The following is a 15,845-nucleotide window of genomic DNA, read 5'->3' as shown; positions in this document are numbered from 1 at the left end:
GCTCAAAGGTTGGAAGAGACGCCTTATAGGGATAAGTTCGCCTTTGTACACCATAACTATACTGTATTTATATGTCCTAACTTGTCTTATGTACAATATGTAAAGTGTTCACATACATACATCCATAAATTGAAATAGATATTATACACGAAAGAAAAAACGACAAGGCCCACTGGTGGCCGAGCCGGGAATCGAACCCGGGTCTTCAGCTTACGCAGCTAACGTCATTACCACTAGGCCACCCGCCCGCCGTGTGGTAATACCCAACGAAATTTCTCTAGTGTATGTTATCTCTGATAGGCACCTTTTGACCACCTCGTATATGAATATTTAAAGCCAATTTGCACCAACCACTTAACTCAGGGTTAGTGGGCTGTCAACTGTCAAATTCCATGTAAAATGGTGGGTTAACCCTCAGGTTAATCGTCCATCTTCGTTGGTGCAAGTGGCACTTAGAGGATTACAGTATAGCGAGACACATGGCGGGTTCGATTCCCGGCTCAGCCACCAGGGGGCCTTGTCGTTCTTACTTTCGTGCGAGATATCTATTTCAATGCATAAGCATGAAAACGGTTATGGCTTTATTTTCAAGTAAGTAATTTTTAGTGATAAACTTTTTTTTGGCATTTCATTTTGTAAAGTATGCTCCCAGCCGAAGACCAGCGCTGATGAAGAGGCACCAAAGAAAACACGTCCGTTCCATACAAGATTTATTAGCAGGAAGCGAAAATATAAACCGAACCACAATCAGTCGGCGCCTAATTACTAAACTACCCACATATGTCACAAATTTATTTCAAAAAAACTTAAGTCATTATCAGTTTGCCGTTAATATTTGTGGGGTTTGAAATTGGACCAGTAGTGATATTAAAAAAAAACTATACATTTATAACCTTTTGAATTTTGGAAGTCGGTTAAAAAATCCGGCCAAATCAGAATCTTTTTTCGCACAATTGTAAAACTAAATTATCTTTACTACTTACCTCCAAAATACTAAATGAAATGACATCTACTCGTATTGCGACTTAAGTAGTTTGCATAAATTAGTAATCCAATTCACCTAGAGACGGCGCTGCACTTTGGGCTACTTAGTACATCGTTTTCTGAATATTTTGGGTTCATGGGGTCGGAACGGGTATGAACTACCGTAATTTGTGGTGAATAGGGCCAAAACCGACTTTTGAACGTCGATAGCACTTTTTTTATATGTGCCATGCTAATTTTTTACACAAAAAATCTTCCAGCGGTGTGAACTTCGGTTTGTCTTTGAGAATATGTCGTTTTATTTAGTAATTTTCGCTCACCCTAACGTTGGGGTGAATAGGGAAAAGCGCTAGGGTTGACTCTATTGGAAAACGAACAAAACCTGACCTGGGGGCCGATTTTTGAGTCTCACGGCGTTCGAATTAAGAAACATGTCACTGAAAATAATAGGCGATTCACCGTTTTCAACCGCCACCGCGCCGCCGTTTAGTGACAGTGAGACTCAAAAATCGGCCCCCTGTCACGAGCATATTATATTTATTTTACCAAAAAATAAGGAACTAATACGAGTATGTTATGAGTAGTCGGTTATGTATTACATACATACATACATACAATCACGCCTGTTTCCCAGAGGGATAGGCAGAGATCACGGATTTCCATTTACTACGATCCTGACAAACCACTTTCGCTTCACACACTTTCATAACATTTCTCATACACGCTCGTCGGTTTCGAGTACTTCTGACCTGGCCTCTTTGCAATATTTCCCCGATTTGATCAAGAAAAGTTATAGTAGTGTAGTTAGTTATGTATTAATAAAATAAATTTATCGAAATCTAGACATATGATAACCTTAAACCAACCTTTATAGTTAGATGGTGCTCTGACGCAGTGAACAAGTAAGTATGGTCGTGGGCAGTGCGGATAACGTGTCAAAATATAAGCATAGTTTGTTGCTATTTTTCATATTTAAATCACTTCTAAAGTAACGTAGTGGGTATACAAGTAAAAGGTTCACAGTGAATATTAGCTTGCCAGAAATGTGTTTCTGCTTAGCTATACCATTGTAAGTATTGAGTTTTGTATCATAAAGTCAAACTAGGCATTTATTACTAATGATTTACTCTGTGGGGTGTCTTTGATCACTTGCATGGGGTAACATTGACCATACTGACACATAGTTGATTATTGTCTGATTATGTCACGGTACTTGTTGAGGCTGATAATTTGATCTCTTCGTGTGATAAATATTGAAACAATTGCAAATAAAGTTGGTGTTTCGAAGATGGTAGGTAATTTTTATTTTTGATCAAAGTAACCCCAAAATAGCGTTAAAGAGTTGTAATATTTGACTTTGCAAACCGTTTTTTTATCTTTTCTTGAGAGAAAATAGTTTTGCAAGGGATTACATTCGATTACCATTAAAAAAACATAGGGTATCAAAGTAACTCCAATGTCAGTTTAAGTTTGATCTCATAGTTTTTTTTTCTGCGTACATTATTTTGTTACCTTTCTAGATTTTTAGCAGGAAAAGACTAAAAAAGTTGATGGTCCCATTTTTTTTCTTTCTTTACATTTAATGGGTAAAAATACCCATGAAATGTAGAAGCTAGGTACCCATTAAATGTAGAAGCTAGAGAAGTTTAAATTCCCCAAATTGGTCAATGTAACCCCTGTTTACGGTAGACACCGTGAACCTATTCTAATAATTCTCTTTTTATTTGAAAGAAAAATCGTTACGATACTAAAATATGCAATCTAAGATAAAACTGCTTTTCATATATAGTTACAAACTTAGCTCAGAATTTTTTTTGTACAACTTTTATAAATTGTTCTACCTATCAAGTTCAAAATATTTTTTCATATTTGAGAAAATAGCCCTTATTGCCTGAAATACGGCAGTGATATTGACATTGATATTTGCTTTTTCGTATTTGGATGGTATTTTGACTGCACTGTTGTATTTTTTGCCATGCTAATTTGAACCTTATCTCTGAGCGATGTTTTTTTTAATTTTCAGTCACGTCACAGATGTTCATGACTTAACATCTAGGTATTTAGCCATTTAAAAGAAACTACAAGGGGCTTTACAGACGTAGCGACTGCAACTGGTACAGGGCCTAAGCCATAATTTAAAATTATATTGTGATTTTTATATGTATTTGTGTTTTATTTAATACTAAGTATGAGTTTCAACATTTTCAACTCAAGAAACTGAAATTAAGAGAAGAGACTCGGAAATTGGGTAAGATCAAGAGTCTGATGCAGATGGCGATGGCGGTATTGGATAAGAATGCGTCGATATTCCCTGTCTTACTTTGTGTCTCTGACTTGACTGCTGCTAGCTGTACTCTAGGTATTCATTAGGTTTTTATTTTATACACATACTTTATTTTTGTATCAAACTAAATGATAAAAAAACCTTACGACCAAAAAGAATAAAGAAAATATCTGATAAGGTAACGGCGGCTATCAACGCGGGTATCGAAATCGACGTCCATCACCGCCGCATTTGCAAATACGCATTTTATAGGCAAACCGTCCAATTTCCTAGAAAAAGTTACTCACACAATGGAAGCCTGTTTAGTTGACTAACGCACATATAGGCGCTAGAGAATGTGAATGAAAGAAGACGCTCGCTATTTGACAGTTTTTGCCACGGGGCCGCAAGAAGAGGTTGTGTCATACTGACGCGTGACGCTAAACCTAAGTGAACTCCAATCTCATTTAGTAGTTTACGTAATAATTATGGCAAATAGGTGAAAGTTATGCATTTTAAATTATTGTTTATAGTTTTCTACATGACTTCTGAGTACTTTTTAAGTATTGTTTAGCCTGGAAATGTGTTTAAAGTGGAAATTAAATGACAGCGGTGAAAGGCGCCATTTCGTGAGTAGATTCTATTACTGTGGTATACCACAGTAATAGTTGAAGTAGTGATTTTAGTTCTTTATGCTTTATTTTAAGTACATATATGTGATCAGTAACATAATTTCTTACAGTTGTTTCAATCTTGATCTATTCACGCTATCAAAGAACTATTTACGCGGTATATTCAACAAAACCTCAATTTTTAGCAGAAACTTCATTACTGATTTCGTAGTTTCTATGAAAACCGTTCATTCATAAATTTTTTTAAACATTGAGATAAAGTATGATGTTTACCAGTTATGTAAACTTGGTTTTAATATAAGGTTGCAATATTTTATTTTGATTTGTAATGAAAATACATCTGTATGACATTGTTTTTATTGGTCGGAATTAGATTTTATAATACTCCAATTTATGCCTATTACCGATGGTACGATCAGATAACCCTCGGTAATAGAATATATAAGAATCTATTACCGATCCATGCAAAATTTGTTTCGGTCGGTAATAGGTTCCTATGTAAGCATCTATTACCGAGCGACTTAGTCTTGTATCAAAATATTATGATATTTAGTGTACCGTAAGTACAGATTTCTTAGGTGAAACTGAGTCTTCTTTGGGTATTCATAAAGGAGAATAGTATAGGTGTATATATTTGTCATAATTTGTATATTCAACCGTCGGTATTAAGCTCCGAATTTTGAGATGGGTTTCTGTTTACCAATGGCAGAAAAACACTGTCATTCATACCCTCGGTAATGAAATCTCAATTCGCGTTAATAGAACCGCAGCCTGCTCATTACCACGGTAATAGAAAATTTAGGTATGTTGGCTTCAAAAATTATTTTATGACATATAATAAACTAAAATGATCCAAAACTCTTCAAAACTAATAGTTCAATAAATACTCTTCCATAAAAAAAATATTTGTGGTCGTTAATGAGCTTTGATACAACAGAACTTAATTTAGATAGAAGAAACAAATTCATATATTTGTATAGGGGCCGAGCGTGTCAAATTTTGTACTGAAGTTCATTCTTGCCTGTAATTTTAAATATGTCTCAGGCTCTTGATTGTTCATAATTTTTGTGTTGTTGCAATTGAATATCACGTAACGAGGCATTTTTTATGTTTTGGTTGACTTCAACTTACAAAAATTGACGCCCGAAAGCTGCAAGCTGCGAGTAAAGACGGACAACTCAGTGGATTTCACTGAGTTCATTTGACACGCTAAGTAGATACGTTTGCTTGATCTAAATACCCTTAATTTTTTGGAATCTTTTGAAATCTTCCCTCAGTACCACGTTAATAGGCGCCATTACCTTAGTCTTTAATACAACCCGCATATACGTAATGCACAGCACAGGCCTCTGAAGACCTGCAGGGCAATCATGGTCGCGCGATAAATGATAAAACATCGGGCCGTCCCTATTGCACTTACAAATAGTGCGATAGGAAAGTTTTATCATTTATCACGCGACCATAATTGTCTGCCTGGAGGTATCGGCCTTCGCACACGACTTTGAATAATGTTTGCGGGGATAGGCAGGCTGACGATTTTTAATCTAAGTATAGAAAAGTAACGCAAAATGAAGTGCAAAGTACTTTGCCTTAGTTCAAATTACTTTGCCTAGATAAACAATCAATTGAGTAAGGAACGTTATCTACATATTTAGGTAAATTTAAGTCACATGAGACATGAACAGAGAAGGAAAGCTAGATGATGCGTATTTTTTCTCTGTCTTTTTGTATGCTACCTTTTTTACAGTTTTAATTTCTCAAAGGAGGTCAGTATAGTTGACTACAAACTCAAAATAACACTTTTGAAAAAAATTAAGGGTCACTGACCTTTCACAGTAAATTGAGGTAGTGTGAGTGAAGGGTGTTTGTGTGTGTAATGGGGTAATTTGACAGATTCTGAAAATTCTCCCTGCTCTACCCCCTCTTAACACGAAATTGTGTGTGTGACACCCAGAACAAGAATACTGAAAACCCAGGATTACTGAAATCATCTAGGTATCTTCTTTGCGTAGCTGAGCTAGCCGTAGGTAGGTATTTTCAATCTGACCAGACTATCATATTAAATCAAACTGTAGGTACCTTAATACCCATATTTTTTCAAAAAATTAAACCTTGACAAATCAGTAATTGGCTTCGGTAAATAAACAAGAAAAATATTTATTCATGTAGGATAAATCACAGAAACACATCTATTTTTTATCAAATATAATTATAATGAGAAAATATCTTCTCTAGACAAAATACCCGGAAAATCACGCGAACACGGAAAACCCACAATTTAATAGTTAGAATAAATTATAATTTCTGACGCCGATGCTTGTGTTATTAAAAACGGGTTATTAAAAACTAAACCGTTTAAACTAAAAAGGTGAAGCTCCTCAACATAACGAGAGCAAAAAGAGTAACGGGGTTACAGGATTCCTCCCACGGTGCCCGCTGCTCGGCCGTGCAGAAAGTGAACGCACATACGGCTGCATATAGGTAAACCAGTAACGCAAACTCGTAGCAACACACTTGAGGAAGATTCTAACATTTGTTAGCGGGTTTAAGTAGCCCTTTTACTGAAAATTTCTGGCTCTTCGTGACCATTTTGCAAATTTACACAAAAAACAGAATTATGAAATTATATAATTTGGAATGATGTATCAGAAAATCCCAATTGTTTGTCGCAATCATTCTTCACCCACCAAGAGTGATTATAGGATACAATTTTAAACCTTCTCAGTATCTAATGCTCAAGGTTTTGTATTAATTTAGTTATAACGTTCCCGATATCCTAGTTTTCAGACAAAAAAATATAACTTTACCAGCTATAGGAAATATGAGCACAAAGCGAAATTACTAAAGGACTATACAAAAGCATACCTGCCCTGTATACGTCTTTATAAAAGACGCTGCACGAAGCATCTTGACCACACACCATCAGATTCGACCAAAAAATAATACAAAATCAAACTTCCTATCCTTCAGACTTTCGCTAAAATGATTACAGGCTACTAGAGTTACCCTCTTATATCGGATCAAACTGTGTATTAAAGATTAACTACAGTTAATATTAGGATAATACCGTTGTTCTATAAACGAAAAGATTTGCTAGATAACACAAGAATTACGATTTTGTGCTAATGTTACACCATCCACTATAAACTGAAAATGATAGCAAAGTTTACATTTACCAGTTAGAAATAACTACGGGCTAAATGAATCAAGGTCGTTTAAGTAAGATGTATCTCAAGGAATTAGTTGACTTTAATTTTCGTTTCGGATGAGGACTGCATGGATTATGTAATTACTTTTGCGACTTTTTATGTGCGTTTAATCGCAGTGTACGCATTCTTGGTAAATTGTGTGAGGTATTTATATATAGCAGTTCATAATCATGAGATCATGACCATTTAAATAGTTCCTAATAAGGCATAGGCATGCATTTGGTAAATAAGAGGTTTTTAGGGTTCTATAATCAACTGTTCAAAGTCAGGTTAGGCTTTATGACCCATAAATAATTATCAAGGCTCGGAATAACGCCTGTCATTTCGTCATTAGTAAATTTCACTCGGTCAATTAATATGAATTGATGTTACTCCTATTTATTGATATATGTCAACACTATGTCAACGTTTAAATACTTAATAGAAATAGTTAAAGTAGGTAGTCAATATACACTACAGTTATTCTACCAGTTGAACTAGGAAGCAAGATGCCCCAGCATGAGCCGTCGTGTGCGGTATTTGGGCGAGGTTTTCAACAATCAATCAATTAGCTGTCTGCCAATAGTACGTTCGCTCGGCGCTCCGGAGCCAACTATCTCGAACTCTGGTAATCTGAATGGACCCGACAGCCAAGTGACAACAACGCGGTAGTGACGAATAAATCATAGATAAAGTTTATACCTACATATCGTCGGGGATAGTGCAATTCCGCGTAACTAGTAAACGCAGTAAAGCTCTGGTTTCCTAGAAACTCGAGCATTAGGTTCCATTTTCTTTCTACTACTCAGTTAAAGCTCCATCGTCCTTTATCGATAAAATTAAATATTTGTTGCTTCAGCACCAGCTACGACTACGGGTACCATTCCTGGTAATGGGGTATATACAAAACGAAATTAGTGCTTTAAATAAAAATTGTAGAAGCAAAACAAAATAGCTGGGCCAAAATAGATTAGTCTAGGCGTTGGATGTGGTTAAAAGGGAGAACCTGTTAATATGGGTTCCTTGCCTACAGATGAAAACAGTATTCCATATATTTCATATATTTTCAACACATTTACGGCCAGGAACCCGCCAGTCGGGTTCGTTTTGTGTTGCAGAAAGGTTTAAATGTCTTTCCAAAGAGTATTTCTTCCTTGTTTCAAAGCTAGTCATGTTTATAAAGAAATTTAATACCAATTAAAATTTTACTAAACTGCGAAACTTTCCAAGGAAAGTTAAAAAGGATCATGTTACAGACACTTTGAATCTGTCAGGTCCAACCTATAATCAGTATTGACAAATTCCTTGCGTGCCAATGTGACCCTCGATTCAGATCATCTACAAGACAATGTATTGACATTGTTGGAGAAAATCGATATTCCACAACCGCCTGACAGCTGTGTCAATCAGTATGTTTTACTGACGTCTGACTTTGCATTGAAGTAAACAAGCAAAATAGTTATTCTAATAATGTGTCTCCCAGTAAACAAAAATAACTTGATGATGTTTCATGTAAACAAATCTACAAACTGAGGAATCAACAAAAGAGAAAGAGGAAAACTTTTAATAACCGCGAGCGCTGGCAGAGCTTAATGTGGCAAAAATAAGAACGTTGTACTTTACTACAATATAAGTACATAAGTAATTAATTGTGAGTGTGCACGGGAAAACGTCCCACTTTGTCGATTGCTACAAAGCCGCTTTGTAAGTTTATTCATATAAAGATACAAGTAAATTTCGCCTTAATGGTAACCGACAAAGTGGGACGATTTACTAAACACACTCACAATTTATCTAAGTGCTAGACTGATGCATAAGGTACGAACACGAAGTAGGTTGAAAAAAAATACATAAAGCATCAGTCATAGCCTCCAAAAAATGTGCTTTTAAATGTTGATTCAATTAGGTGAGAACCGGTATAAATTAAGGCGTACACTTTTTACCGGGTGTGGCTAGTAGTACTGAAATTGACCAACTATTTAGCTACCGCATACAAAAAAAAACCGGCCAAGTGCGAGTCGGACTCGCCCACCGAGGGTCCCGTACAAACTTTCTTTCAAACTACCTAGTTAAAATAATCTCATGTTTTCATATAACTCTAATGACTTGACTAGAAGACAAAAGTATAGGTACTAATGAGCATTATTGTGTATAGCGCCATCTCTTCGTGAATTCGCTAACTAATTTGCGCGACCTGTATACTATGTTGGTTTTTCAGGGATAATTCTTTATAATGTTAACCGATTTAAACAGTTTTTACTTTATTGGAAAGAAGACGGTTTACGTAACATCTCGTATTAATTTGAAGTACGATATACATTCGCAAGGGTGGGTAACTTGAAAGTAAAAATATGAAAAGTTTTTTGTGAATTAAAAAAAAAGTTTCCAAGATACAAACACGATTATATTTTTCCTGTAATATTTAGCATAAAACCAATGTTTCCTAAAATTTTCATAATTTTTAGTTGGTAAACTTCGGAGATAAGGGGGGGGAACGGTATTTTTTTTTACATTTTCCTTCAAAATTCTTTTTTTTTCCACAACAAAAAAATTATAAAAAATAGTTTATTTACGTTCAATTTGCGCTCTTTCTAACGATATCCCACTTGATCTAGTAACTTGAAATTTACAGTTTGCCCCCCATTCATTTTGGCCATTTTCTACAATTAAAATTCATAAATTAAAAAAAAATTATACTTTCTATTTGTAGAGGTTTACAATGTTCATAACTATTCCAAATTTCAAGTTGATAGCAGTAGTAGTTCTCGAGATATTTAGGAATGTGACAGACGGACAGAGTCGCACCATAAGGGTTCCTGTTTGTACCTTTTTGGTACGGAACCCTAAAAATGCTTAATCTTTATACTTTTTAAAGTTTTTCGCGAGATTTTTTTTTGTACTGTGGGCCAAGATAGCCACACGTTGGCTACCACAAATTGTAAGGCGTCGCGGTAGACCTCGCCAGAGATGGCGTGACGAGCTTGACACCTTTGACGAGGACTGGTGGGAGACTTCAGGGGATAGGGATGCGTGGAGGTATTTTGAGGGAGGCCTTTGCCCAACAGTGGGACAATATAATAATTCATGTACCCGTGAGTGGGTTCCAGCAGGCGTTCTACATGACAACAAAACTCTCCAAACGGCCTCTACGTGTTAGATCTATATCCCCACGCATGCCTTGTAAAAGACAGGGCTCGAAAGACCCGAGAGTTTTAAACAGAGATACAAATAATAATAGTACTTTTCGAACTAGGTACTTTTTAGGGTTCCATACCTCAAAAAGATAAAACGGAACCCTTATAGGATCACTCGTGCGCCTGTCTGTCCGTCTGTTACAGCCAATTTTCTCCAAACTACTGAACCGATTAACTTGAAATATGGCACACATATTTTTAACTTGTATTGTACCCAAAGACGGACATGTAATTAAAATTAAAAATATATATACCAATTGTTAGGGGCCACTTTTGGGGAGGTAATAGTGAAAATTAAAAATCAAAGCATTTTGAACATATCAAATGAAAGAGCTTTTTATAAGTACATCAAAAATAGTTTTTAAATAATTTTTAGTCAAGTAATTTAAGAAAATAGGCAAAAAATTACAATCCCCCCCCTCTTTCCAAAACTACTAAGCGTAAAATTACAGCTATATTAAAATGTAATTTATATTACACTGTTATCTATTTACTATACTATTTTATATCAAACAGAACTTGTGCCGGAGCAATTGTTTTTAAAATTTTCCTTTAATTACCACAACTTTCGGTTTACCCTAAAAAACACCAGACCAGACTAAAAATCAGGACGCGACAATTTATGTCAATGCCAACTTATCCTTGATTTAATAAACCGAAACCATTTATGAAATAATAAATCAATAAACGTTACCATTACCTCCTCGCTGAAAACGGTATCATTAAAAGTATCCTTGAGAAACTTGTAGTATGGAAACATGCTTCCATACGTTTTCGGGATACCAAACGACACCACGAGAGGCCGGCGCTCCGCCGGGGACCTGGAGGGCCCAGCCCTTTCCTGCCAGGACATGATTCACAAGATTCCTGAATGTCACTAACACTTGCACTGTAGTTCTAAGCCTTATAAAACTCTTATAACACATTATATGCCATATGGGCATTGGAACTATCACGACCTAACCTCAACAGTAACTGTTTTTATGACAGGACAAGAATCAGCAAAAGTGGCGGGTAGATCGATACGATATAATGAACGAATGGAAAACTCAGGATAGTGTCCTGTCTGAGTGCAGGCAACGCCGGACTGAGTATTGATAAGATTTGATTGAGGCAATAGTATTAAATAATGTGTAAGCCCTTATCTAAGTTATCGGTCTGTTTGTGGAGCTACACACTACAAAGTTGTTTATACATGATACCCACCTATAATATAGGTACACAGTTTGACGCTCCGGAGTCACACCCTTAGCAATGAGAAAAAAAAAGTTGGTTTAAATAGAATAATTTCAACTAAGGGATACTATTCCCTGATAGGTAGAAAAAAATCACATACCTATAGATATAGTAGATGAGCTATGCTTTTTTGATTTATTGCTTTGCTTGTTTGCTTTTTTGCTTTAGCCTTTGCGTGCTTGGGAGCACTCTCTGCCCGCAGCTCGGCCTGCGGCCTCGCGTGCTTGGGAGCCTGTCAGACACGCTCCGGGCCTTCGGCCCTACGCGGAGCTCGGCCTTCGGCCTTCGCTGGATTTCGAAGCTCCGCGTCGGGCCTTCGGCCCGCCGCTTCGCTTGTTAAGATACTTTTTGTTATTGTTTCGCTTGGGAGCACAGTCTGTACGCAGCTCGGCCTGCGGCCTTCGCGTGCTTGGGAGCACTCTCTGCCCGCAGTTCGGCCTGCGGCCTTCGCGTGCTTGGGAGTCTCAGACACGCTCCGGGCCTTCGGCCCTCCGCGTAGTTACTGTGGGGGTTGTGGGGAAGTTGGAGCTTAAACACGCCCCAATAGTAAAAGTGTCTTGAGAAGCTCACGACGGGCCTGCGGCCTGCGGCCTCCGGCCCGTCGTTACGCTTCTCTAAGACACTTTTACTATTGGGTCGGGTTTAAGCTCCAACTTCCCGGTCCGCCGGCGAGCCGATCAGGGACGCTCCGGGCCTTCGGCCCTACGCGGAGCTCGGCCTTCGGCCTTCGCTGGATTTCGAAGCTCCGCGTCGGGCCTTCGGCCCGCCGCTTCGCTTGTTAAGATACTTTTTGTTATTGTTTCGCTTGGGAGCACAGTCTGTACGCAGCTCGGCCTGCGGCCTTCGCGTGCTTGGGAGCACTCTCTGCCCGCAGTTCGGCCTGCGGCCTTCGCGTGCTTGGGAGTCTCTCAGACACACTCCGGGCCTTCGGCCCTCCGCGTAGTTACTGTGGGGGTTGTGGGGAAGTTGGAGCTTAAACACGCCCCAATAGTAAAAGTGTCTTGAGAAGCTCACGACGGGCCTGCGGCCTGCGGCCTCCGGCCCGTCGTTTCGCTTCTCTAAGACACTTTTACTATTGGGTCGTGTTTAAGCTCCAACTTCCCGGTCCGCCGGCGAGCCGATCAGGGACGCTCCGGGCCTTCGGCCCTACGCGGAGCTCGGCCTTCGGCCTTCGCTGGATTTCGAAGCTCCGCGTCGGGCCTTCGGCCCGCCGCTTCGCTTGTTAAGATACTTTTTGTTATTGTTTCGCTTGGGAGCACAGTCTGTACGCAGCTCGGCCTGCGGCCTTCGCGTGCTTGGGAGCACTCTCTGCCCGCAGTTCGGCCTGCGGCCTTCGCGTGCTTGGGAGTCTCTCAGACACGCTCCGGGCCTTCGGCCCTCCGCGTAGTTACTGTGGGGGTTGTGGGGAAGTTGGAGCTTAAACACGCCCCAATAGTAAAAGTGTCTTGAGAAGCTCACGACGGGCCTGCGGCCTGCGGCCTCCGGCCCGTCGTTTCGCTTCTCTAAGACACTTTTACTATTGGGTCGTGTTTAAGCTCCAACTTCCCGGTCCGCCGGCGAGCCGATCAGGGACGCTCCGGGCCTTCGGCCCTACGCGGAGCTCGGCCTTCGGCCTTCGCTGGGTTTCGAAGCTCCGCGTCGGGCCTTCGGCCCGCCGCTTCGCTTGTTAAGATACTTTTTGTTATTGTTTTCTTGGGAGCACAGTCTGCACGCAGCTCGGCCTGCGGCCTTCGCGTGCTTGGGAGCACTCTGCCCGCAGCTCGGCCTGCGGCCTTCGCGTACTTGGGAGCCTGTCAGACACGCTCCGGGCCTTCGGCCCTCCGCGTAGTTACTGTGGGGATTGTAAGATTTGTAGGGAAGTTGGACCTCCGGCCTGCGGCCTCCGGCCCGACGCGTCGCTTTTTAGACACTTTTACTTATATTTACTTGCTTGGGAGCACTGTCTGTACGCAGCTCGGAACTTGGACCGGAGCAATGACCGTCGGGCTGTAGAAGGCTGGTAGGGAAATTTGACTTTGTCCCCTCTCGCCGCCGTTTTTGACTTTTCCAAAAAATTTTTTTTTTTCATTTATATTTTTGGCCCCCGCTCTTACCACGTGCCAAATTTGAACGCGCTCGGACCGAAAATAAAAAAAAAAATTTCAAAGTCGGCCATTTTGAAATTTTGTAAATGCCATTCGATGGACCTCAGATAACTGTACAACATTAGTTCAAGCACTATTAACTTTTTTCCTACCGTTACGGAGCTATGGGGATTTAAAAAAAAACCTCCATACAAACTGGTAGGGAAATTTGACTTTGTCCCCTCTCGCCACCGTTTTTGACTTTTCCAAAATTTTTTTTTCTCATTTCTATTTTTGGCCCCCGTTCTTACCACGTGCCAAATTTGAACGCGCTCGGACCGAAAATAAAAAAAAAAAATTTCAAAGTCGGCCATTTTGAAATTTTGTAAATGCCATTCGATAGACCTCAGATAACTATACAACATTAGTTCAAGCACTATTAACCTTTTCCCTACCGTTACGGAGCTATGGGGATTTAAAAAAAGGACCTCCATACAAATTTCAATTGGCCTTCAAAGGGCGCCATTTTGAATTTTTCAAAATTTTCTTTTTGTATACTAATCTTGGGGTGGCTGTCTACCCGTGTGCAAAATTTCAGCGCGCTCGGACCATTTTGAAATTTTTCAAAAAAAAAAGTCGGCCATTTTGATTTTTTTTTAATGCCATTCGATGGACCTCGGGTGACTGTATAACATTTGTTTGAGCACTTTTCACTTCTTTGTACCGTTACGGAGCTATGGTAATTAAAAGAAAAACTTCCACTCAAATTTCAATTGGCCCCCAAAGGCCGCCATTTTGATTTTTTCAAAATTTTCTTTTTGAATACTAATCTTGGGGCCACCTTCCACCCGTGTGCCAAATCTCAGCGCGCTAGGACCATTTTGAAATTTTTCAAAAAAAAAGTCGGCCATTTTGAATTTTTTTAATGCAACTTTTTTCTACTCGGATACCTGTATGACATTTGGTCGAGCACCCCCCGGCTATCTCTTACGGTTTAAAAGTTGCCATACAAAATAAAAGTGGCCAGTTTTCCCACATTTGTAGCATTTTTCAATTTTTTTCTATTTCATTCGAATCAAGGCCGCTTGGAGATTCTATGACCAAAATTTGAGATCTCTACGACAAACTTGAAAAATCGTCAAAAAAAAAAGTCGGCCATTTTGAAAAAAAAATGGCGGCGTCAAAAACTGCCCAGGGTCCTCTATGACATTTGGTCGAACACTCCCCGGCTAACTCCAGCCGTTTGGCCAGGCCGTCCGACATTTTTTTACCCGCAACCGGTAGACCGACGGTCTGATCTATCCGGGGTCGCAGGACCAAACTCTATACGACCACACCAAACACTGCCACCTGCAAAAACTCCTTCTGCCCATTTTTGGAAAAATGTCAGTCGGGTTGTAGCTTTATAGATATAGTAGATAAGTAGTAATTCGAACCTTCTTGTAGAGCGGTAAACTAAAATTACAACATTTATGATAAGACTTACAAATGGACAATTATTGTAATGTTTCGACTTTTATAGAAGTACTATAAGCCAATAATAAATATAAAAGATATCTCATTAATACCTAGATTATGTTGAAATGATAAAACTAGCGCCATCTTTCGAACTAACATTGAACTTCTGAGAGAAAAAAGACAGCTGCGTTGCGTTCGCGCAGCGGAGATCGCGAGTTTTTATCCGAGTTGCTAGTTATTCAAATGTCTCGCTGGAAAAACAGATGGCGTGGCGTTTGCTTCCATTTGTTTCACCAATTCCAATTTCCCACATCTAATTTATAGAAATGTTGTTTACAATACGTATCTGTCTCTCTGTCTGTACCTTATTAGTCGTAATACCTGAAACTAATCAATAATTACTAACATATTATTTGTTATCATATCTTGACAGAATTTTGTGAATGACTGATACCTATTTAGTTTAGACGGCTGCTTCAGTTATATATATATATTATTTAGAAGAGTTATATCGTCACTATTTAAAAAAAAACTTGTATCTTCGTTTGTCAATGAAAAGAAAATTGTAGTAAGTATGTATGGAATACATATAGACTTACTGCGTTTTAACTTTGAGGAACAGCGTGAAATACGAGATTTTTTAAAAGTAGTGACGATATGTAGGTTTGAGTAAAATTTACGAAGAACAGAAAAATAAGTTCTACAGGTAAAAATTAACAATTTCACAGACTTGACTATAGATGATTATTGACAGCAGATGGCATTAAAAATACGGAAGTTGCACAAATATTACAATGCCAATCTATCTTATTATGAGGATGTAAAGA

The 15,845-nt window shown here is 38.9% G+C and overlaps 1 protein-coding gene across 5 annotated transcripts in view; it reads right to left on the bottom strand.

Moving 5' to 3' along the window:
* The window catches only part of LOC125227730 (kinase D-interacting substrate of 220 kDa B), an 89,659-nt gene that overhangs the window by 58,514 nt on the left and 15,300 nt on the right, over positions 1–15,845 (bottom strand). The window contains exon 1 of one of the 5 annotated variants that reach the window (XM_048132033.1): positions 10,962–11,233. The exons of 3 other annotated variants lie outside the window; for them this stretch is intronic. In XM_048132033.1, the coding sequence (XP_047987990.1) occupies positions 10,962–11,114 (153 nt within the window). In that variant the 5' untranslated portion in view covers positions 11,115–11,233. Of the gene's footprint in view, positions 1–6,744; positions 6,828–10,961; positions 11,234–15,845 lie in introns of those variants that run through there. One more of the 5 variants, XM_048132034.1, reaches the window with a different exon arrangement.

Source organism: Leguminivora glycinivorella, chromosome 7 (assembly GCF_023078275.1).
Source record: "Leguminivora glycinivorella isolate SPB_JAAS2020 chromosome 7, LegGlyc_1.1, whole genome shotgun sequence".
Lineage (NCBI taxonomy): Eukaryota > Metazoa > Arthropoda > Insecta > Lepidoptera > Tortricidae > Leguminivora > Leguminivora glycinivorella.
This window is presented reverse-complemented; position numbering and strand designations above follow the sequence as displayed.